Below are 25,270 nucleotides of genomic sequence, written 5' to 3' on the forward strand. Positions count from 1 at the left end.
AACTACAGGAGCGCTCATGTCAAAATAAAGTTATACATTTTATGACTATCTTGATCGATTCGGCAGCAGTTTGTTCTCTCTGTGAATGCAGAGTTGCAGTGTAGAAGATGAATGTATGAGAAAATACTGAAATGATAAGGTCGGTGTCAATGTCCCACAAACCCATTGAAGAAACGCTCATCGGAACACGAGGGAGCTGTTTTTTTTTTTTTAAAAAAAAGGGAATGCAGCTTTTCCGCCTGACAGCTGCTGGCTTTTCTCGTCACAAACCAGAGGCTCATCTCTTTTCCCTGGGCCACCCACTGCCGCGATCGTCTTACCTCAGAACACAGAAGCAGCTCCTGGCCCCCGATGATAAGCGGCAGAAGCCAAACCTCTGCTTGCCGTCAATGTCAGTGAGCACAAATGTGAAGTTCTGGCCGACTTGGCTGACCGTCAGGCTAAAAGCGAAAAGGAAACAAAGTAATTAAACGCCCCATCCGTTCGTCTTTGGTCCCCACATGAATCCACAAGCCCCCATGCTCTCAGACAGGGAAACAGCAGCTTGTCTTTTTTAATGCTTTTTAACAGGGAGTTTCTATTAACCAGTTTTTTTTATTGGAGATGATCAAATAGGATAAAATGAAAACTTTGTATTTCGTTGCCCTGCTACTAAAGGGAGATGGTTCTGACGATGGAGATAAACCCAAAGAGGAAAAAGACTTTAAATATTGCCGTGAGAGTTCCTGTTACAGTCACACAATTTGGTGACTTGAGATCATTTTAGAAATAGCTATTTTATTTTCTCCGTTTTATTCTATATCGCGAAGCAGGCCTATCCGCCCCCGCTTCAGTCAAGCTGGTTTTCTATATTCAAAGAGTCCCAGAAACCAGTGAACAACGAGTGTTTCGTTAAGCCCTTGACTTCTCAGCCTCGGTGATGAGTTCCAAATCGCTATCAAACTCGAGGCCTGGCTCTTTAGTTCATAGGAAATGTGGACCTCTTATGAAGTTGGGTGGAGATTATGATACTCCTAAATCACACATGCATCCACAAGTAAAACTGCACGTTTAGATTATATTTTACTAGTGCAAAACCAAGACAGTGTGGTCATATGCTTTCTCTTATCTTAGGAACCTGGTTACTTAGCATCCTTTTTCCATTTTGTTTTGTGTGTAAGCACCTTTTGTATTTATGTTTCCAAAATTGTCCCCAAAGATTCTGACATCACTGATTTAATGGCTCCAAAGCTAAAGAGCATATTCATTTACTTAATCGCCTTGTGCCAAAGACCTGACGCTTTCTTGTCACCAGACACACAGAAACACATTTAGCATTTATTTCTGAATTTAAAAATCCAACTTACTCCTCCACTTCCCTAGTGTTAACAAAACAGATGTAATGATTTCTAAATACATTTCAACGACTCACAAAGCACTCCTGTCTCAGGATGCACGATTATATCCTATGACTCCTTCATCCTTTCCTAACACTTCACTTTAATCTCCCTTCTCTCACCAATCAAGTCACTCACCTAGACACCGGTGTCCTAGAGAAGCTTCTGCTTTGGAAATTCACTTTGTCGGAGAACAGTGTTAACTACTCATACATTGCGGCAACTAATGAAAAATATAAAATGATTAAAAATGTAATGCTATAAAAAAAAAAAAATGAATTGTGTGATAGACCAAATCTCCACACCTTGTCTCATGTACCCGTTTTAACAGAATTATTGAAACCTTATTAATACTGCTGTGTACAAATATCTGGTCATTACCACACATCGAGGGGTCATAGCAGAAGATCTGTCCCCCGATTCAGCTCGTTAGGGCTAAATGCACGGGACCTGAAGACAAACTATGCTTCCATTCATATGTAACAAATGCTGCTAATGACTAAACTGCACTTGCGCCAAGGAGGAAGAAAGATCACAAAAGTGCAATAGAAGCACTCCAGGGCATTGCACTTTGACTTGACTGCAACCCACACAATGCAAGATAATATTATCTTTCTAAAACTGATGTAATGTACCAGCAACACAGTGTAACAGCACACAAGTGAAATGTATTAGAAACTAAACAGTTTTCTATTAACAATGATTCAAATGATTTTATACGGAACTAATATATCAAAATGGCTGTATTAACTGCTGTCAAACGAATGTAAATTTTATTTTTTATTCTGAAATTATATATTGTGTAAGTACATATAAAGCTTTCGTCATACTTAATGGATAGGCAACAGCAAAATGATTCATCACAGCAGAAATCCTCCTGGGATTTCTTGAAATGGAGGACTGCTTATGCCATTTTTTTCAGTATATTGAATGCCTTTTACCTGCGAATTTTAGAGTCACTTTTCCATCAATAACTGAGTAATGCTAATAATGTCACCGTTTGCCGTGTGTAACTTCATTAGATGGTGTGCACCGCTTTCCGCCAGCTGTGCTTCACAAAAAACTTTCGCAAGGATGATGTAATAAAAATTCAGTCAAAATTAGAATACTTTGAAAAAGGTCATTTACACCACTGCTTACTTCTTGAGAGCAGATGTGCTGGTTCTGTGTAAAACACATGCAGCCAAAATAAAGAAGTGAATTATCAAGAAAAACAATGAGAAGGGACTTACTGTTTTGCAAGGGCTTTTTAAATTCATCTTTTGGGCCTCCTACAGTAATTGCGAGAAGCTTGGGACAGGAAAATGCACGAGCCCTGGAGCTGCGAGATCCAGGGCCCCTGGCAGAAATTTCCGGACTGCATAAAGCATTTACAACGTGCTATGAAGACTGTAAGGGGGCATTGCAGATTAGGAACTGGTGGGCTGCTGGTTCAAGCCCCTGCTGCAATCACTACTGCTGTACCTGGAGTGAGGTCCTTTGCTTAGATTGCTTTGTAATTCCACCCAGCTGTATAAATGGGCACCAGCATTGCTGGGGGTAGGCCTTGTGATGTGGTCATGTGCTCTCTCTTATCACTTTATGCCTAGCAAAGAAGGATCAGCTCTGGCCCAATGAGCTATTGTGTGTGGCTTGAATGGAATTACCTATCTACCAAGCTGGCAGGAATGCAAACACAAACGTTCAGCTTTAATGCCAATACTTACTGTCAAACACAGGCAAAAAAGTAATTTTAAAGTTATATCCAAATTTTGGTTAACCGTTTCATTTAAATCTATCCAAGGGTGATATGATCTACCTTAAAAAATCATGCGTTGTGCAGCTGTTTTATTATGAGCTCTTGCAGTTTGATTCATTCTTACTGCATGTTATAATGGGGTGCAAAAGGCACACAGAGAGATCTCTTTGCGACCAGAGCCCACAGAAACCTTTCTGTTCCTCTCCATGGCACGAAAGTGAAGTCCTAGAGTCTGGATGTCACGGGTTCAAGCAAAGAGGATTGTTTTAGCTGGCTGTGACCAGGATATGCCAAATCAGAGGACACTGACAAAGTGTTGGAAGGACAGAGTGGGCTGAAGTAGGTTAGGGTTTCCCTTGTCTTGCCACACAGTGACACTTTGGTCTTAATTGGGGCCGGTGGACTTGAGGTGATTTCATTCATCACTCCTCTGATTGGTGCAAATGCACCTGCAGGATGCTGTGGGCCTCACGGTGTGTCCAGTGACAAATGTGAGAAGGGCAGTCAGAACAGTCCACGCACAGGTCCTTCTGTTACCTGTGCAGTAGCATCAGCTGAACCTTACCGGGTGTTACCACTATTATCAAAACATTCACCTTTTATAAAACCAGTAATGAAGACATAAACTGTGATTGGATATTCAAAATCCTTTATGTGCATGTTTTACCTGCTTTTAATACAACTGGGGTGCTTTGAAAAATGAAAATTAATTATTTAATTGAGAGCTTAAAGAAAACTGAAATTCTAGAAAATTAATAATCACAAGATGTATGCATTTGATGATCAGTTAAAGGCACTTAACTTCGGTGATTAATCTTAAAACAAATAACGTCGTTTTAATGTTAACAGAGCTCCTCTGTTTTGAATTTTAGTCCACCCTACTTCATCCCTTGCTTCACTGCTTCATTTTCATTCTGTCTTACACCTTTCTGAGAGGAAAGGTGTAAAACCTCAAGTACACTTTACGGAGGAAAGCAAACATAAAAGGGACAAGTGAATTGGAAGATTTTTTAAAATAAATTATGGTTCTTTGCCTGATCTTTTGTGTCCCCATAGTATTATGTCTCCTGTAACATTTATATCTTGAATACCCTCACTAATCAGAATAAGCATTCCACCACCTCTTCAACACCATCAATGGTACGCTAACAAATTAAATTAATTTCAACGGATTGATCTTTGATCAGTCCAGAATCATTTCTGGTCCAACAACAGTACAGCCACTGCTAGTGGTAACAGTTACTGATTACAGACCAATTAACTGTGTAAGTGCTACAGGGCTAACTGCTTCAAACTCCATCCTCCAATCATATATTTTACATCATACATGTTAAAAAAAGGCAAAACAGGCCTGTCATACATTCAGATAGAATCAAAGTCTGCATGCAGTCTGTTTACTGAAATTTATTCTCATTGTATTTGATCTGTTTCTAGATTTCTGAATATGTCAACAGGAATGCAAAGGTACTGCCGTGATTTTGTCAGTGTGTGTGTGTTTATGGAGGGGTGAGGGGTTAGGAACTGTGCAAAATCGAGACAGCCTCATACTTTCACTGTACCAGACAAGGACAAAAGATAATTGGATCTGTGAAATTACGGTTATTTTACTTTTTTAAAAATACTGCAAAAAAAAGAGTGCTGAGCTTTTACAGTGTGAGGCACAGCATGACATGAAAGGTTTTTAGTTCTTATCTAACATGTTTATTTTATATTTTATTTGTAATTAAACAACACTTTTGTGTAATTGAGTTCTGACAAATATGGAACTTTTAAATTAGATTTTTATTAACCTTTTTTGTACATCCAAATGTGGGTAATATTTTGTCATTTGGTACTCCTAATTCAAACCAATCAAAGTCTGAATAAAGTCAATTTCCAATTTAGCATGAGTATTCAGAGGCTAAATAAATAAAAAATTAAATATTTTTTAAGGAATAACAAAGCCTGATTAATTTACACACATTTCTGTCTGTCAAGAAATATTCTCTTCTTTCATCAGCAGGCAGATTGCATTTCCTGCATAATCGTATGCAATTCTTAAGGCGCTTTACATGAATAAATAACGAGCATTTCAGGGGTTTAATCCAACAAAAAAATAAGATGGAATGTAACAGGTTAAGACACTTTATTGTAAATGTATCTTTTAACATAAATAATGAAAAGAATCTTGCATCAACCCACTAAGAACGTACAAATTATGTTTTGATTAAGCTAATGCTTAATTAATGCTTTTATTTTTATTCATGAAACGACATTATTTTGCCTTGCTCACAATTTCTTGTGAAAAACAATGGTAAACAGTTTCTACTGGCATAAAGAAAAGGCAAAATTTACTGTTACAAAGAATTTCAAATGTAAAAGAAGAGACAGTATACATGTTGATGTATGGAACATTAATGATAACTTTTAATTATTGAATTATAAGGATCATGTCTTACTGAGGAATGTGTTGAGAACTTTTTATCTTCTTTAAAAAGCACACCTACATCTCGATGTTAGAAGGCTCTTTAGATTGCTTGGGCAATTTCACTACCAGTTAAACATAAAATGATGGGATTTGGGAAATAAGGACATTCATTCTTTTAATATTAATATTTTTAAAAGCCAGGCTGTCTGTGGCCCAGCTGTTCATGACAGTCAGAGACAGGGAGTCAGTCCTGTGCACATGTGGTTCATCTGCATATGTAAAGAGGAGAGCAGTGTCTGCTATTGTTCAGTTACTCCTGCAATGAATTATCCGTGGTTATTCTCCGTTACTTAAAAGCCCAAACACCGGTGGAATCTCCATCAAAACACATTTATTGTACAATAGCTCTATTTTATTAGAATTTGAAATTGCTTTAACTTCACAACAGAAAATAGGAGTGCAAAAATAAGAGAAATGTTTCCTGCAGCAAAGTGCTGTATATTTTGGAACCAATACAGTAGCATTTGTTGCATTTTTGATGCCTCCCAAAACATTTTATTAGTACACCAGGGAATAGAGGTGTTATAAGGTGTTATATGCAAAGATTTAAGAATATCAAATAGTTTTCTGCTAGTCACTGGCAATGACAGCACTAATTACAGTACCTTGGGCTGCTGCTGACAGTATTTGTAAGGCAGACTGGTGTTCTCACATTCCAGGAAGTTGGGTCAATAGACTAGTGAGTGGCAGGACGGTTTACTTTACTGATGTAATAACGCTATTAGCACCCATGCTAAAGAATTACATAAAATTCAATTAAATATTGAATATATAAATCCTGATATGTAAAAAGTAGTTGCATACAAAGTAGGTTACATTTTAAGGTTTACATTTTAATCTGTTCTTTAGTGATCATTATCTAAATGGATACAGTATTTCAACATATTTCTTGGCATCACATTGTGCCCCATGGCCCATATATATCTTTAATGTGAGTGTGTCATGACTGTGATTCCCCAAGGGGCAGACGACCACCAACTTCTTGGTATCGTCGTGCTAGCTAAGGAGTCTCGGCCAGAAAGCAAAAACTTATACAATTGGTAAATTAGTAAACAGAGTGGAAATATAATAAAAAAACAACTAGTCATTGCATTTTTAAAAAAATAACTGTGGGGTAGGGTTACTCCTAGATGGCTTACACAACAAAGGCATTTCTTCAAGGCCCAGTTGAACCCTGTAATCCAAATATTGCCAGCTCAAGACTGGGCTGTGTCTTTAGATCATGAGGACCAGGGTTTCTCAAGTGGCAGGATACATTTGGGTGAGCACTCCTGGGGCAAACTAGGGCTGGAGCCAACCACCCCACAACAGTGACCTCTGTGACGTGGATCTATAAGCACGCAGTGATGTCAATGAGAGCCCTATTGCTGCTCCAATCAATGCTATTGCTCCTGGTGGCACACAGTGTCGCTTTCAGTACGGCAAATGTCAGAAGAATGCATCCACGGTCCTAATCCCCAGTGCAAGTGAGAGAACTGTGGAAGAGTTACAAAGCCAAGCGAGCAGATCAGCAACTGCAACAGCACAGGCAATACCAGATTTCAACATGCTTCATTACATAAACACACACAAAACTTGCGGTGTGCGAAAATGAATCACGTTTGCAACAGGCAATTCAAAGGTATTTCCGCTCATGCAGGTTTAGATTCAATATACTCTGTTCAGGTATACTCCACATCAGAGATGTATGTGCAACAAATAAAGTTATTTCCATGTAATTATTTAAAAGGAAAAAAAGAAATAGGATATGGATGCAAGTAGTCTGTAAATCTAAACAAAAAATTAATGTTTTCTTATATATAAAATAAAATATTGCAATGAATTAAAGTGACTAATGGAATCCTCAAAACAGCAAGGGATTGCAATGTGATGCATTTGTTACCAACAAACATACAATATTCTTTTATCTGGAGAAACAGGTTGGATCTCACAAGCCTACAGCATTTGATGGGATTCAGTGAAAACATATTCATTTTAAAGTTGTTTACAGTATAATGCCAGAACTGTGGAAAACTAAAATGTAATTAAATGTGCACAGTGATAAACATTTTAAGACATTTGAACAACATCCACTGAGTATTTTTAACTATATTTAATCTATTTGTTTTTGTTTTTCATGCCTATTTCAAGTATAAAAATACAAATTATACATTTTGGCCTATTATAAGCCTACTTAAAGGTGTTCAGTTTCACATATAAAAGATTCCAGTTGTAAAAGATAAGGCTTTTATAAGTTAATATCAAGTCCTCCGGAATAAATAGCCCATTTATTAATAATGATGTTGTTTGCATCCTGTGTTTTATTTTTACATTTGTAAATAGAGGTATTTATCCAGTAAGTCCTCTACATTGCTCTACTATGTAATGATGTATTCAAATCAGACGACTACAGGTACAGTATATGTTAACAGCAGCTGTGACCCTCAATGTTATTTTCTTTTAATACAATTTTGAAGCAGCGTAGCATTCGATCATGTCTCCACAACAGTTAATAGGGTATCAACAAAAACTCATTAATAGCATAATCGTTATTGGTAATTAATTGTAAATGTGGCTGCATACACGATACTAACATTCCTGAGTTAACCATGCAGGCCAGTCAACGACACAATGGAAGGAATTGTATTTTATTATACTTGCAGTGGGCAAGAGTAAAGGGACATGTGAAAGAGACTGGGAAATACTGCCACTTAACTACAGAGGGCGCTAGCAGCCAATATCTGCATCTCTGATCTCAAGACTGAAAAGCGTGGAGAAAAGTCTGTTCGGTCTGTTTTTTTTTTAATTGCACACCAAAAACAACTCAAAATCAGTTGTAAAATACATAGGAAACACTCCAAACACTACAATAATCATGAATGTAATGAAATCTCTGAGTGTTCTAAAAATTTTAATCACATTACTGCAGCATCACGATAATGACCAGACATTAGAGTCTGAATTCATGGTGCATTAAATTTTCACACCACTCCTAAGTTTCTCTAGAATAATGACGATATTTACATCTTCACAGGTACTTGAGGCGTGCTAGCACGGCGTGACATTACAATTGTAAATGACTGCAAAAACACAAGAAAAACACTAACGGTTTTATAGCTGAAGTTTCATGTTCCATCACACAGTTTTACATTTCATCGCAGGATCTTCTGTAAATATCACTGGGTTACGTTTTCCTCTTTTTCCTATACACACACGTATAAATCACCCAGAGGGAAATTATTTAAGTAAATTCTAAAATAATGTCTGCTTCAAAATGTTAAAATTACATCCATTTTAGTCCTAGGACAACCTAATACTTGAATCCAACGTGGTGAAGAAATCTTATTTACCACAGCAGTACCTGTTCTTTTCAGAAATAATGCTAATACATACTGTAGCATTGTTTATATTTTTTACAAGGGGACATTATCTAACAATTTTCCTTCAAAATGGCTGAGAAGCCTATTTTAGCCCGGAGAAAGAAAAAGCAGATCTTAGTGTCATCTTGCCCCACATAAACTCTCATCCCCAGCTAGTCCTTCATTTCAATGAGTAATTCCACTGTTTGCCCTTTTCTGTCTAATGTGACACAGACTATGACAGTCACACTATTCTGTCTCTGAATTTACCATCTCAAAAGTCAAGTATTTTAACTGTGAATAGTTATTTCATTAAAAACAACTCTGACTATTTTTAATTAGACAAAAATATTTGTCATTATTAAAAATATGGTTGAAAAACATAACCCCAAGATATTTTATTTTTAAATGAATTTAGATAATATCTTAGCATCTGCTGCACAAAATCTTATGTGATGACGTGCAGAAATATGTTTAGCTTACATGACGAAAATTAAAGAGATTTAAAACATTAATGTCATTGAACTATTTTTCTTAAGGCAACTGATTAAAAAACAGGGTTTTTTTCTTCAAGAATATGAAAGGCAAAGACATCTATTGGTTTTGGTATATGAATGATATTTGAATAACACTTGAGTATGCCCATTTGCAAATATATTAACCACTCAACATTTTCTGTAAATATCCAATGTTTTTCGGATATCCAATTTAACTGTAATAATTTTCTTTACCACTTTTACAAAAGGCACCCAAAATCATTGAAATGAATGAAAATCCACTTATGAAGCTAAAAAGCCTTTTTAATTTAACCCCGCCACCAAAATGTACCATATCCCAAATCATGTCAGTATACCACTTCTAACAAGCTGTTATCTTACTTTTAATATTCTGAAAATCAAAGATAAAATATCAAAACAAATTTTTTGTCAAAACACAATTGACCAAAAATAGCCCTCCAGTGCAATTGTTAAGAAGTCCTTTGTGGGTCATATATTTTAAAGCTGTAACTAATAAAACAGGAATGTGCAACTTTTATTTTTCTTGTCTAGTCAAGTAATGTCAAGACAATCTTAAAGGCTATGAACTGTTTTAGTGGATAAAAGGATAAAAATCTTGAACATGCTTCAGTTCCATGCTTGTTTCTTCAGCGGCCTAACAATAAAGCTCTGTGTACCTTTCATTTTCCAATTGAATATTTTCGAATTTTTCTCCTCCGCAGGCAAGAGTAAACCAGTCAAATTGGATTTCTGACATTTAGAGTAGTAGACAAAAGAAATACAGAATCCTTTGCAGAAATTAAAATACTATTAGAATCCTGATTTAGGGTGCAGTTAAAACTGAAGTAAACTGCAAGAGAATCCATCGAACAGACATGAGCCCCTTTCATGTGGGGAAGAAAACATTTTTGTGTTCAGGAAAATGGACCGCAACCACACTATGGGTTAGACATTTCCAGACATGACGGATCGTGCACGCCTGCTATCTTTAACATATAAAGTTTTATTATTTTTATGTCACACTCTGTATAAATGAATGTTCTCTTGCATGCTTATATTTGCCCAACAGGGTGATTTAAACCAGTTTAGAAATATATTCTGCTTTATAAAAATGCCAAGAAAGGGGACACTGCAACTTTAGCCTACACCTGGGTGCATTAAATCACTGTTAAAGAGGCAGGAATCTAACTAAACCGTACGAGGGATTTAAGTTTCTACAGAAGCTTTAGAACAGCGACCCTTATAAAGTAAGAAATGACAACGGTACCTGTCCACATAGAAGGGGAAACAAAACTTGGTCAAAGTCTGAAGAGTTTCCTGTGGAAAGAAAGAGGAGATAATTTATATATCTAATGGGACCAATAAATCTAAGTATTAACTGCACCACACCATATAACAGGGCATGCCCTGAAGAAATAAGAGACAGATGAAGGGAGGGGAAAAAAGGTTTTATCAGTGAAGGGGTGAAGGAAGAAAAAAAATGTGTGAGAGAAGGAGGAAGAGAAACAGACAGAGAGAGAGAGAGAGAGACCCGAACAGTCAATCGCTTAAAAAAACTACTTGTGATCAAACTTCATTAAATATGAAAAAATAATCAAGATCCGCACAAGGGTGAGCTGCAGGGGCTCCCTGGGACACGGAGGCAGAGGAGAGGAAAGGGAGGTTGGGGCTGAGCCGTGTTAACAACCCTCCAGGGAAGCTCTCTAGCCTGACCATATGGGTAACAGTGAACAACACCAAACCACATGAGCCATGGGCTGGCAGGAGCACTCTGCCTGCCAGAGCTTCAGCTGTTACCAGGGAACTTGGGGCTTGGGAATTGCAGCGAGGGGGACTGCCTAGCCCAGCTCTCTCAATGCAGAACAAAAGGACAGGGGATTCGAGAACAGGCAGGGAAACCAGTGCCTGATAATATTCTCTCCCGTAAAAAGAAAACACTGGCTACGGGCCTCCTTCTTAGTCTGCTCATTGCAAAAGCTTAATCATTAAATTCATTTTTTTTTTTAAAAAGTTAACAAACGCCAGCTTCATCTGTAATTTTAAAGTGTTAATAGACCATGAAATTCATGAGCGGGTGTTGTCTGTGTGAATTAGCCAGATTCCATTGGCACCTGAACTACGCGCAAGTGATCTGTAAGGGAGCCGTGCACCTCAAAAACACACTTCATAGTTCTGATAACCACATGCGGACAACATTTTTACAGAATGATGTAAACAAGTAGGCAAGACAGACAAGATACAATTGAAAACAATCAAGACAAAAAGGTGCTTGTTTAAATGGCGACTGCTGCAGTATACAAATGATATACACTTTTACTGAAATAACATTTATACAGCTACAGCTACCTTTAAACCCCAATACGTTATTGACTTTCTCTTCTAACTTACTTGGACTGTGCTAAAGGGCTATTAAAGTAGGAAAACTCAAAACTGATGCTGGCATTAACTAATACAATATTAATTTTAAAACTCACTCATGTACTATGTTAAATTATGGGAGAGAAAGTGTGGATAGTTCATTCCCTAACGTGTATATTTTATGTAGATGTTTATTAAAAAGGCAACCTTTTTATTAAGACTGATGAGAATCTCAGTCAATGAAACCCTAATTTTGAATATCCAAGCATTAAGTCAACACCTGCAGTGCCACAACCCACTGTTACTAGCTGTCCATCACTTCTTATTATTGTATTATTTGTGTGGTGTCTGTAGTTTGAATTCCCAGAGTTTAGGTTTGGATGACAAGCAGCTAATTAATTTTTTGAAGCCCAGAGAAGCTAGCTTCAAGCTGAGGAAAGATTGCCTAAAGCACATTTTAACTTTTGTGATAAATTAAAGATCAGTTTACATGTGTAGCACTTCCATGACCAATAATAATGAATTATCAATGCTAACTGAATTGGTGCTTTTCACTTCATTTGTTTTCTAGCAAGATCCACAGTACAAGATACAGGAGATATCAATCTAATATCCTGCTCAATATAGTGCAAAGTGTATTGACTGAACACAAAGCTTTTCTGTTGAACAAAATATATTGTAAATTATTTCAACAATCACTGAATGAGAACACTGTCTTAAAAACACATTGAAAACAGAAAATTTAAATTATGTGTTTTCCTTATGCCTTATTTCCATAAATTGTCCGTTTTTAAAATCAAATAATTAAAAAATATAATTACTATTTAATTGTAAATGTGGTTAAAATTATGACAAATAATCAACCTACATAGCACGACATGATATAGTACTTAAAGATTTACACACTAGCCACACTTATATTAAAAAATATAAGCTATTTGTAAATTTGGACTAGATTTGGACAATAATTTTATACTCCCCCCACACACAGACAAAACAGAAATGGCCAGTAAAATTTATTTATTTTGATCTCGAGGTTTAGGCATGGACTTAAAAACTAAGAGTCCTTTTAAGATCCTCAACATCAGGTCTATGACTTTGAATTTGTTTTCCCCCATCCGTTTTACGATCTCCTGTCAGTGGCCCTCAGCCAGCTAGGATTGAAGACTCCATTATGCCCTTACAGTTCTACCCTCAGTGGCAATTTAGATTGTTTAGATCTGGAAAAAAAAACATAGAGAAGTCTCGTTTATGCATCATTTCCCTTGGTATAACAGACTTCGTACTATGAAATCTCATGGGCATAAACACAAGCGTAGATTGAGGCATACAGGCCCAATGGTTCATTTACTTGCCTTCAAGCAACACTGGCAGTCCAAGAGAGAGGCACTTACAGGTACGAGGTCATTTTCAGGAAGATGACTGGATAGGGATAAGCAATCCTAGAGGACTTTTTCCCATACAATTCATTATCTCGAATGAGTCAACTGTTATCTTGATGAGTCTATGAACAGATCTCTTTTATCTCTTTTATTTTTTGGAACTTTGTGATGTGAAAATCAATAACTTCAGTCAGACGGCATCTTCTGGGAGGTGAAAAGCGGTTTCACTTTGGGAGCACGGGTTATGTACCGTACTTTCAGGTTCAGTGCATCTACCTTTGTGAAGCTTCATGTGGTCGCTCCTTAACATATCGGAAATGGTCACTCTAATAAAATCCAGCATGTTCCTTGGATCCTATTGTCTTGCCACACATTTTGAATTTCTTTGTTGCATTGTCACACATCATCAATTAATTATTAAGATGTGGAATATTTCCCTTGACCCTTAAACAGGTTACAAAAGGTAAACTTAAAGACTCCATCCCATTCACTATTGTGACTTACTAACAATTAATAAAGCTTCCAGACCAGGCTGTTGCCAGTCAGTGACAAGACTATATATCCATCCAAGACATGGGTGCAAGGAGGGGTACACTCAGGACAGGACACCAGTTCATCAGAGGGCACACACACTCACACCAGGGCGGTTTTCCCAGCAGCCAGTTAACCTACCAGTGTGCCTTTGGACTGTGGGAGGAAACCCACATGAACATGGAGAGAACATACAAACTGCACCCAGACAGCACCCCAGGGCTGGAATTCCTACCCAGGGCTCCAGTTTATCTTCAAATACAAACATTTCTGACCTCAGTTACAATGAACTTAAGAAGTACTGAAACAGGTCTTCTGAGGTTTGTTAAAATCCCTACTGCTAACACTTATCTAAGTGCTTTAATTCACAGACTCTCAGGCTGCTGAAACTCAGTGCTGTTTGCAATCTGACTGAATAGATTAGAGAGATGCTGGTATTACTGGAATTGCCTTGTGGTGGTTGAAATTTCATCTGAGAGAAAAGGTTTTGAAAACTATATGTTGTTAATCCTTGTTGAAATCACAGCCGGCAACCCTCACAAAGCTCATTTGTTAGTCCCATTCTTTTTCACATCTATATGTTACCATTGAGCCAGATTCTTTATAGGTATGGAAAGCTTTCTCCTTCTATGCTTATAACTAGATTTCCATGCAATAGCAGTGACATAACTGGCTATACAAATGGTTTGGGGTAGAACATAGTATTGTAAAAGCAAGCTGTAACCTTTTGCTGTGGCCTTATGAGATCAAGAAAAATTGTTTCCCAATCCCTGGTCCTGAAGGAACACTGTCTCTTCTGGTTTTTGCTCCTGCCAAGTTCTTATGGGGCATATTTGCAAACTTCCTTTCCGCTCTGAAAAGGTCCAACGGGATTTGTAATTGGTATCCACCCTGTTAAGAGTTTCAGGACCTCCCTTATTGAGGTATGTTGTGTTAAATATAACTAGGCGGACTTCTGCAGAACGGAAAGCACTAGTTGTAGGCGTGTCTGATACAGTATCATTCCCACCTGTGCCTGTTTATCGTTAATTGAGCAACTAGTAAGAAGAGCTCTTGTCAGAGATGACAGCGAGCGAGTTGAGGAGAGGCTGTGTACAGGTCTGTGTGCTGAGATTGCTGGAAACAATGCCCTTGTAGTTGGGAAATTTTCACACTCCGGACTGAGAAAAGAAACAAGTGAATTAAAAGTCAAAACAAGCAAGCAGAACAATAAAGTCGTCAATTAGCTTGATAGAATGAACACCAGCAGACAGTGTTCCTCCTCTACGCTCCCGAGTTCAGTTCCAGGCTGTAATGCCTGCTGTGTGGAGACTGCATGTTCTCCTACATTTGCATGGGTTTTCCCCAGGTATATTCATATAATCTGCTTTGTTTGAAGCGGTTCTACTATAATGCCAGCTGCTGGGATAAGGTTCGGGTCAAGAAGTGCTTGGAGGACAAGGTTAATGGAAATGTTGTGCTGGCAGCCATGTGGTTTGGCAGTGGAATGGTTTGATGGACTGTTTGTAATAACAACCCCTACCCAGGGTATGTACAGTAGGACTCAACACTAATTTTAGACTTTAGGTAAAAACCTCTCATAGATCACCTGAGAAAGGTTTATGTTACATACGTAAAGAGCGTATTCATGGATGACTAGCTTTAAAGCAAGTGTAATGCTGTCTCTACCAGCAGCCACTAGGGCTAAATTTTACTGGCAGTCTCGCCTTGATCTCGAGCATGTGTGGCATCCTCAGTTGTCCTGTAGCATCTCTCTCTCTCATTTATCTCTCTACAATGTTTCCTTTATTCTTCACTGTATGTTTTTTTGCTGTTGAACTGATCTAATTATAGGATTTTCAAATGTTGTTTCAGCCATCGAAGCGTTTTTAGTGATAAATATGGTGAATGGCACTTCTCTGTGTGTTCGCAGAACTGCTCAGAATGGGTCACTTCTGACAATTAAAAATCCTGTTATGTAAAAACTTGCAAAACAGAAGCCTCCCATATGCTGGGGAATGGGTGTATGGCTGATGTGTCTGTAAAAGGGTCCCTTGCTTTTGCTTAATGGGAAGATGCATAGTTTGCCACACACAAATTGTGCTGAACTTTGCTTTACGTTCAGTGTTTTCTATCTCTACATGCCTTTGAACCCCTGCTTTGTTCCGTATTTCAATAAAGATCAAATATAATTTTGTGTCTCCACTTATCTAACAGCCTAGCAAAGGTCACAATTGAGAGGAAGCCATTCAGTTCATCTAGCCCAGCTAATTGATCCAGGGCTCTAATCCTGCCACTTCTTGAAAGAGGACAAACTGCCAACTTCAACAATATAACTGCATAGCATGTTGTAGACAATTATAACCCATAACGTGAAACGCGTTGCCTGTTAATAAACATATGCAGGCAAAATAATGTATGACTAGAAAATCTGAAATCCTCTTAAAAAGAGAAAACTATACATACAACATTAGGCAGAATCAATCATTTCTTAAGAAATTAACATTGGATTCATTATACTGATAACCTGCCTAACCCAATCTCATGAAACACAACCTGTAACACTGTGTAGATGCTTCATGCTTTTGGGAACACAGGCAGAATAAACTGTCTGCAGCACAATTTCAAGCATTTGAGAGGCTTGGCAGAACTGTATTATTCCCTTGTTGCAAGGGAGGCAGAGGCTTTTAAATGTATCTCAGTGTTATAACTCGCTGTAGGAAAAAAAAACAACAACCTGCGAAGGATATGGAACTGATGGCCTTCCGTAAATTAAACCGGGAGCTTTGATAAAAAAAAACTTACAGTAACTTCCAAAATCCAAGGAAAATGTGTGCAAGAAAGGGAAGGCTTGGTTCTGTCCTATAAAACCCCTTCCCAATGTAAGGTGGAAAAGGCCTTAAATCTATTTGACTGAATCCAGTGCACAGCAAGCGGCGCTTTTTTTAATTAAAGAGCCAGGGGCCTTTTGGGGGCCCCTCTTCTGACAACTTACTTGACTTGGCGTCACCTTAGCATAATGAGCTGATAGCTCATCTGTAGCAGTAAGTCACTACAGTGAAAGTGCAGGGCATGATCCCCTATCCACCGGGGAGAGAACTCAACCATGTTGTCACTGGCAGGAGGACGCGCACCACCTGGTACCAGGTCCCTTGGTTCCAACCCTTTTCATAATCAAACGATGCTGACATTATAAAGCTTGCACAGCCTGTCTATAATCCCCTCCAATCAATAGTCTCAACACTAAATGTATTGATGGCAACACAGAGCTCATCGATTATTTGAGCCTTCTGTAGCCAAGTTTTTCAAAATAATTGGGCGAAAGAACCTAGTTCAGACAAACGACACCGGTCTGAAATGATAAACGTGTTTTTCGCTGTGTTCTTCCTAAACAGAAGTTAACTGGGGGGAGGAACGCAAGACTTTTCATCTGCAGAAGGCAAAGCGAGAACAATTCCCAACCTTAAAAATGCTTCCTCTAACTCGATGTGACTCCTTTGAATTGTGAACATGTCTTCTATTTTCAGTTATGTTGTGCATTTTGATTTTACAAGCAGAGGGGAATACTTCAAATGCATGTAACAGCTGCAGCCAAAGTGCAACTTTTCATAGATTAATTAAAAATGGATTAATTTATACCGATGATACATGTTATAAAATGTCTGGCAGAATCAGAAAAAAACACAAAGCGAAATAGCTAAAACCTCTTGACGACACCGGGCTTTTGGCTCCTGCAGACAGCCTTGACCAGACCTTGACAAAACAAAGCAGCCAGAGAAGTGAATGTTTCACAAGGCTGGAAAAGAGAATTAAGTGATGTTTTGTATAATCACATCATAGCCAAATATGAGCAATATCAAGCAATTACAGATGAACATGAAATAATAAAATCAGTGTCCAGTTGTAGGTGTGTATATTGATATTATTACTACTACATCCAAGTATTCTCCCTAAATGAAGTGGTTGTCTTCATACCAATGCACATCCTTATGCAAGAATAAGTTGGAACTTACATAGCAATTCACTGTTTTCGGGGTCCTGCCCTCATCTGTATGAAGTGCACCACATTATATACGTTTATGAGCTTACTATTGTCAGCTGCTGGTTTCACAGACCCCCTAAAACTTTCAAAAAACAAGTTTTCTTTTTCCCCCCGATAATTTAAAACGAGGGCACTGGACTCATAACTGGAGAGAGCTGCAAATCCCAGACAGGGCTTTGTTACTGTACCCTTGAGCAAGGTGCTTCACTCGGATTGCAGCAGGAAAAGCACTAAAATGGGTATAAATTCAAGTCGCTTTGTGCCAGACAAATAAATTAATCATGAAATAATAATACATGACATAACGATAGGCTGGGAGAAAACGCATTTAATATTTACTTTCAGAATGGTATAATACAGGAACTAATGTGTCAGAATTGCCAATAATACTAAATGTTTTACAATTGCATACCCATAACTGTTGGTAGCAGTTTTATTATATTTACACTAATGTTGCTTTTCGACTGAACAAAATATACATTTTGAAGAATTCTAGGATAATTACAAAGTCATGCAATTGCAGAGAAAGATATATCTACAGTATGAGCTGGTATCCAATTTACTTGAATACCAAAGGATGTATGCAATTAATATCACAGACATGTAATGTGGTTATTAAATTAATTTAAATACTAAAAAGATACTTATGGCTCATGATGAATTGCCTTTGTCCTTTCTTGAGTTAATGGTGAAAAAGGAGACAGAGAATGTTATCCAGACTTTACTTTTGCGAGTAAAAAAAAACAATAATAATATTACAATGTCAAGAGTCACACCCTTAAAAAGTCACAAATATATATAAAAACACTTTTTTTGTGTTTGAACATTATAAGTGCTGGGCATGTCTACCACAAGACAAAATCATCCTTTGACAGTTTGCATATCCCACTAAACAAATCTCAAAAGCTGGGAACGTTGTTGAATAAGGGCATTCTGTAGCTTCTTCAGAGCACAGAATTAGAAAGTTGTCACCACTGTGCTTCATTTAGCAACGTCTATTAGAGCTAATGTTTAGGAGGTTTAACTCTTCTATCCTTCTTTTCAATTGCATTCTGCTCAAAAATGGTGGTATCTTAAAGCCCACACTACGAAATATCATCCTTCGTATCCATCATGTCCTGCAACATGAGACGCATGCCACTCTTACTTAAAACCCTGCCCAGCCAAGATGGAATCTGAATTTGTCCCCAGAGTATTCCTAAGATTCCCTGGGAATCAAAGCTCCCCTCATCTTCTCCTGTCATGCGGTGCTTATCAAATCAATGCATGTGATAGGAATTCACAAGCATCTAATGTCCACATGATCTGATATGGGGAAGTCTATTTAAAACCGAGATTGGAAGGTACGTCTTTACCCAAAAGGTTGTGGGAGTATGGAACAAGCTGTTCACCCTGGCTTCTTTCAGCAAACAGCTGGGTAAGATCCTCAGATCAATTAGTTACATCTACCAAATGGGCCAGATGGGTTGACTGTCCTCCTCTCGTTTATCACCAGTCTTGTAATCTTAGGCAACCGAATGTTCCCTCGATTGGCAGAGGAATCCTACTCCATTGGGCCCCTGAGCAAAGGCCCTTAACCCTTAACTGCTCCAGGGGCGTCATATAAATGGCTGACCCTGCGCTCTGACACCAAGCTTCTCTCCCTGTCTGTGTGTCTCGTGGAGAGCAAGTTGGGGTATGCGAAAAGACAAATTCCTAATACAAGAAATTGTATATGGCCAATCAAGTGATCTTATCTTAGTTATAAAATGTTATTGCATACTGAAGATGCATACGTGATCCCATCTGTGTGAATGTCTCATTTTAAAGACTTAAGCCCCACTAACCTCTGTTACATTTTAAAGGACATTTCTCAATTGGGATTAGTTCACAGGTAGCCAGAGTCATTCCGATTATATGTGGCGATCATTACTACAGGGTTTTGACTTGTGTACCACCAACCATCTTGTCTCCTGTCATCATTGTAGTCTGAAAATCAGCAGGCTTTCAAGAGATCTGACCGAGTCACTCATCACTGAAAGTGTTTAACAAGAACAGATTATACCACAGTAACTAATTCGAACCATAAAGAAATGACAATCCAGTAACAAAACACTCAGCACTGAAATCTGAGGTATCTCTTTAACATGGAGAGTTATGAACGTATGAAGCTACATTGCTAAAGCTTTTTCACTGGGATCCTTCAGAAAGGAGCTTGATTCAGTTCTCAGATGAATACATTACAAACACCCACATGAACAAGATGAGCCAAAATGGCTTCTTAGTATTTATAGCTTCTCTTTTGCTGCTTACTGGTTCATTCAGTTTTATTGTATTGAACTACATACATAACTATTGCAACAATCTCTCAGCAATATTACTGCTCTGCATTCGCTTTCCTTCAGTTTTTAAATCCTTTGAGATGTATATACAGTATACAAGCTATCCGAGATATGTGCACGATAGGTCTTCAAAATAAAATATCATCGTAATGTATTTCTAAAGAAATCATTTTAATAGGACATTTCTAAAGGAAAGTATAGGTCCTGTTTTATTGCTTCTCCATATCAGGTATTTCTTGTTTCAGGGCAGCTAGCAAGCTTTTAAATTAGCTTCAATACAATGATGAAATGCTTTAATAAAACCAAGGCCTAGAATATTGATACTTCATTATTAGGTCTTATACAAAATACAGCATTATATACCCATTAAATTAAAAAAAAGTATTTGCCTCATTCGTTCCAATGATTTGAACTGGTTATGGATTTTAAATTAAAGAAAGTGACACACTGAAGGAGTCACTTTAAACACAAATATTATAAAGTTGGGAGTTTGGGAAAGAATCTCTCTAAGAAACACGGGGAAGAAAACATACAAACTAGCTCTTGCCCTGAAGCGGTACGAAAAATCCAGGGACTAGATACCGTAGGTGTAGGAGAACCGAACCAAAAAAACAAATAATTATTCTAAAATATATTTGAACATGTCTGACAAACAAAGGGGCAGTGGCGGACAGATGGGCGACTTGCTTCTCCTAAGTCAAAAAACAATCCTTTAATGTAAAATTTAAAAATCACTGAACCTTTTTTCTTCCCTTTTTTTTTTTTGGGTGGAAAATCTAATTGCAGCTGAGTTTCTTACATTCCCTGCCCAAGGCCACAGCTTTCCTGCCACCAGTCCTTCAAATATGACACAGGGTATACACATGGGGTTCATGCTCCCAGAAGCCCCTTCCCTTGAAGAGCACACAGAGAAACAGCAGATAATGGGCCCAGGCTGAATTCCTTGCACTGCTTCTCTCCCTGTGGGACACCAGCCGCACTGTTGTAATAGAAACTGTGTCGGTTCAGCAGCTCTGACTCGTACTTCATTGACAAGCTAAACTGCTGAAATCATAAACAACCCAAGCTGAAAAAAAGATGGTTAAGGCTTTTGATCCGTTTCTCCCCAAGAAAGAAAACTCTTTCTTTCCAATGCGATTCAGTAACCGATACCAACACAGGGGCCGCAAAAATCTTTGCATTTATTTCAAGCCTGAAATTTCTGTAAATTAAGGGGATATTATTTACTACAACCTAAACATAATCCAAGCTCCATTAACAGTGTTGTTTTAAGCTAGATTTGAAATATTATAGAGTGTGAAAACAAGCACTTAAAATTAAGTACAGACATTTTCAAAGGCAGTAAATGACAAATTCAGTACTACAGAAAAGTTAAGCTTTACATTTAAAAGGCTAACTTTAAGATAAAGCAGAACAAATTATTAAAGATCTAAAACCTATAAATAACAGTCTGGACTGCAAATTGTGTGTGCATATAAAAACTAGGTTTATCAGACTTCTTCCTTACCATTATGGTCAATACATTTATAGGAAGGTTAGTTAACCCTTGAGGATAGCCACAGTTTTAGAAAAGTGATTGCGAAATATACCACCAGTTCCTCTGCAAATCATTTCTTACGTTTGCCTCAATGCACATACAGCATAGTTCATAAAGTAATTTATTTATGCAGTTTAGAGAGAAGTGTCCTGAAAATAATTTCCAATATGTGTACATTATAACATCTAATGGTATATTAACTCTTTTAAAGCAAATTGACATCATATGAATTTACAGTTCTTTTTTAAGCTTCCAAATGTACAAAACAAAGATAATCTTCTTGGGAAAGATTTTTTTCTCCTTGAAAAAGCAAGACAGTGAAGGCTGTGGTACACACTGGGAATTATGCTGAAATCTATCCAGATCAATGTCTTTATACTTTGTAATAGCAATTTACCAGTCTCTTTTAGTCCTCTCGCGTCCCTGTGTGTTGTGCAAGGAAACGTGGCTCAAATAGTGAAATAAGAGAACAGCACACTTGCCTTAACAAACACAAGTGGAAGTCTTCAATGCAGTGGATGACATACTGCAAACTAAAGACCTTGGGAGGGTGATCGACATTTTGTCTCTGATGGTTTAAAATGTGATTACAATGTCAGAGTTGTAGAGTTTGAACATACAGCTTCACAAGCAACTCATTACCATGGCTCTCCCATGCTCACTTTTGACAGTCACGTCTTCTTTTTCGACATTCTAAATGCACAAGACATGAATGTATGAGTTGCTTTAGGACAAACGTCTGCATCTGCTTGTTCTCACATTTTATTCACAAGAGCCATGTGAACATATGACTCAAACTTGTCATTGAGCACTGATGGTGCCGGAATTGACATCCTGTACCACGCTCCTTCAGTGCGTTCTTTATCGGACGTAAATCACTAAGAGCCAAGACCCCCCCCCTCCCACCAACACAGTTTATTATTTCCAAATAAAGAGTAACTCTTATCTGAGGCACGTAATATCTGCTTCTTCAACGTCCGTCCACTTGCCAGTTTTATTTTCATGCTTTCAAAGCTGGCATTAAATTAAAAACCAATCCCCATCCATATTTATGCAAATCTGCCAGAAATGGCATGGATAAACATTTTTATTTCTTTCCTCCTTTTTTTTTTTTAAAAGCAGACCTTATTGAAAGGAATTAAAATAAGGGCAGAATCAGACAGTAGCAAAGGGCAGCTTAGCTATGGGCCCAGCACATAAATATTCAGGAGGCAGATAACAGGATTCATGTTGGGCTGGCGAAGGTTTCTCCAGTGTCCACATAGAATTGGAGCGAACAAAACTAACAAGAAGTACAGCAGATGTTAGACAATGCGGCAGTCACTGTTTCCACTCTCGTTTCACCATACTTAGAGTTCTTTTATTTCAAGCCCAATATGTTGGGTCATTCAAAGCTTTGCCTATACGGTATGCATTGTGGCCATGGAGCTACACGGAGAAGCCTGTCAGCTTTCCTGAAGTTCTTAATGAAAGGGCATTATGCAAATTCCTCCTTTCTGTGCGTCCTCCCTCCAGCCCCCTCCCCCCTTCCCGGCGTTTGCAGAAAGACTCCAATGTGCGCTCACAAGTGTATTGGATTCACCAGCTTTCATTGCATGCTGGATCTGTTTGCCTTAGGGCCCTGCTGCTTGTTTTGACAGTGGATCCCCCTAGATAGTTGGGATTAGTCGAGCTTGTTTAGATAAACTAGAAAATCAAGGACTTCTCTGGGTACCTTGCTTGCTGGAGCTCCTGAGCAGCCAGATGCCTTCTTCTTTTATCCTCGACAAGAGTGCCTCCATCTCCATTGCTGTCTAAGCCACAGGCTATGTCACAGGACCAAGCTCCAAAATTAAAAGCCTGCTAAAAGCAGCCCTTGAACACAACATATATGGTGAAATAACATTTGCTGCACAGTCTATTCAATTTGCATGACAGTCAGCCAGGAGAATCTGGAAGTGTCTCCCCTTGATTACAGACCTGACTGCCCAGCTCAGATATTTCTTCATTAGAAAGAGAAAATGCTTCAATATTGTATGTGTTTTGTAAGACAATCAGCTAGGCTGCCATTTTCCAACTCAACCGAGCCTGTGCAAAAATACTTTCCAGTCAAACAATCCATCTAAAGGAGTACGCTAGGCACCAATGTACAAATATCTGACAAGTTAAAATGTGAAAGAAGCATCAGGTACTGTAGAACTCAAGCAGGCAAAGAAATTTCACTTTTTATCAAAATAGCACTGAATGTGACTTTCATCTGTACAATTCTTAATGACTACAAATAAATTATAGGAATATTAGTAATTAAAAAGTTATGCATGTTCTAAAATGATTTATACAGAAATAACTATAGCACTGAAAGCATTTGTCACGTATGCATAACACTTAATTCTAGTGATGACCAAGTTAATGGAGAGTGAATTATCAGGAAATTGTATAAAGAAAAGTCTTTTGTGATGTAATGTACCATACTCTAATGCATTAATAACGAAGTTGTAAGGATCTTTCATTGAGAAATAGTTTAACATTAGACAAATAAAGTACAGTAGCTGACCCTTGATAGTTTGTTCATTCACACAGAAAAGTTAAACATTAAACATTTCTTCACAGAAAAAAAATGTGATTTTGTTAAGAATTTGACTTCCACCTGATATCACAGATAGAAGGCAAAGTAATATTTCATTTAATTTTACATGTCAGAAAGAATAGGTTTTACAGCTCCTGATTTAACCTTTCTTGTCGGAAAAGGTTTCCTATTGTCATATCAAACTAAAATGAAATGGATCTACTTCGGACAAAATGAAAATGCCTTTGGAGCATAATAAAAATGTGATGTAAAGAAAGTGCTTTGTTCTGCTCTGTTCCTGTGAATGCCTCTGTAAAGTTTTAAACTACTAGACAGACAATCATAAAATTATATATATGATTATATATTAATATATATCTACTTTCTGTCAAATCGCATTCTTGTTTGCCTATCACAGAACATAAAGTCTGTGAAGAAACAGTGATCTCTGAAGGCTGTTTTCTTCCTTGGATGAAAGATCCAAGATTACCTGCTAGCTACTCAGAGATAGTGAATTCCATGCCTGACACAAAACTTTATGTATCCAAAGTGAAAGTGCAAATGCATATAGGAAGGCACTCTTTCTAAGCTTTTTTTATTCATAAGAAAAGTCAAGAAAGGTCAAGGAGTTGATAGAACAACAAAAGTAACAGTTTAGTTTAAGATGCTCACTTGGCACACATGGGGAGAGCAAGCAGCATTAATAACGATTCTAGTTAAGTGCTTCTCTTTTGGAAACCATATGCACAATGCATGGGATATTTCTCAAAAAAGTCCTTCTTCGTATTTCTCAAAAACTTTATTCTGTGATGAAATGCAATTAGTAAAGACCCGTCAGATACTGTTAGTGGATGTAAAATCCATTTTTTTGTGTGAGAGGATGCACTTGCTCAGGCACACAGGCCATTTTCCATGCCACAGGCATATAAGACAATATAATCCTCTAACGCTGCTATTGAGGTGCTAGTGTAAAATGACATGCTTGCGTGATAGATGTATTGCATCTAATTTTTTATTGTAGCGCTAGGGGGCATGACTATTGCTGTACTAATTTACAGCCTTCTCAAATATCTCCAGGTAAGTAATTTGTGTTGACGGTTGGCCTGAATATTATTTCATTAGATGAAATATTATAGTGTTTAACATTCATGTTAAATAA

The 25,270-nt window shown here is 37.7% G+C and overlaps 1 protein-coding gene across 6 annotated transcripts in view; it reads right to left on the bottom strand.

Annotated features, from left to right (window-relative positions):
* The window catches only part of dennd1a (DENN domain containing 1A), a 267,700-nt gene that overhangs the window by 180,337 nt on the left and 62,093 nt on the right, over positions 1 to 25,270 (bottom strand). For 5 of the 6 annotated variants that reach the window (XM_088940720.1, XM_088940718.1, XM_088940719.1 and 2 more), the window contains exons 4-5: positions 10,684 to 10,733; positions 321 to 440 (exon numbers count right to left, since the gene is read on the bottom strand). In XM_088940720.1, the coding sequence (XP_088796846.1) occupies positions 321 to 440; positions 10,684 to 10,733 (170 nt within the window). The remainder of the gene's footprint in view (positions 1 to 320; positions 441 to 10,683; positions 10,734 to 25,270) is intronic. The other variant, XM_088940721.1, reaches the window with a different exon arrangement.

Source organism: Atractosteus spatula, chromosome 23 (assembly GCF_055471065.1).
Source record: "Atractosteus spatula isolate fAtrSpa1 chromosome 23, fAtrSpa1.hap1, whole genome shotgun sequence".
NCBI lineage: Eukaryota > Metazoa > Chordata > Actinopteri > Semionotiformes > Lepisosteidae > Atractosteus > Atractosteus spatula.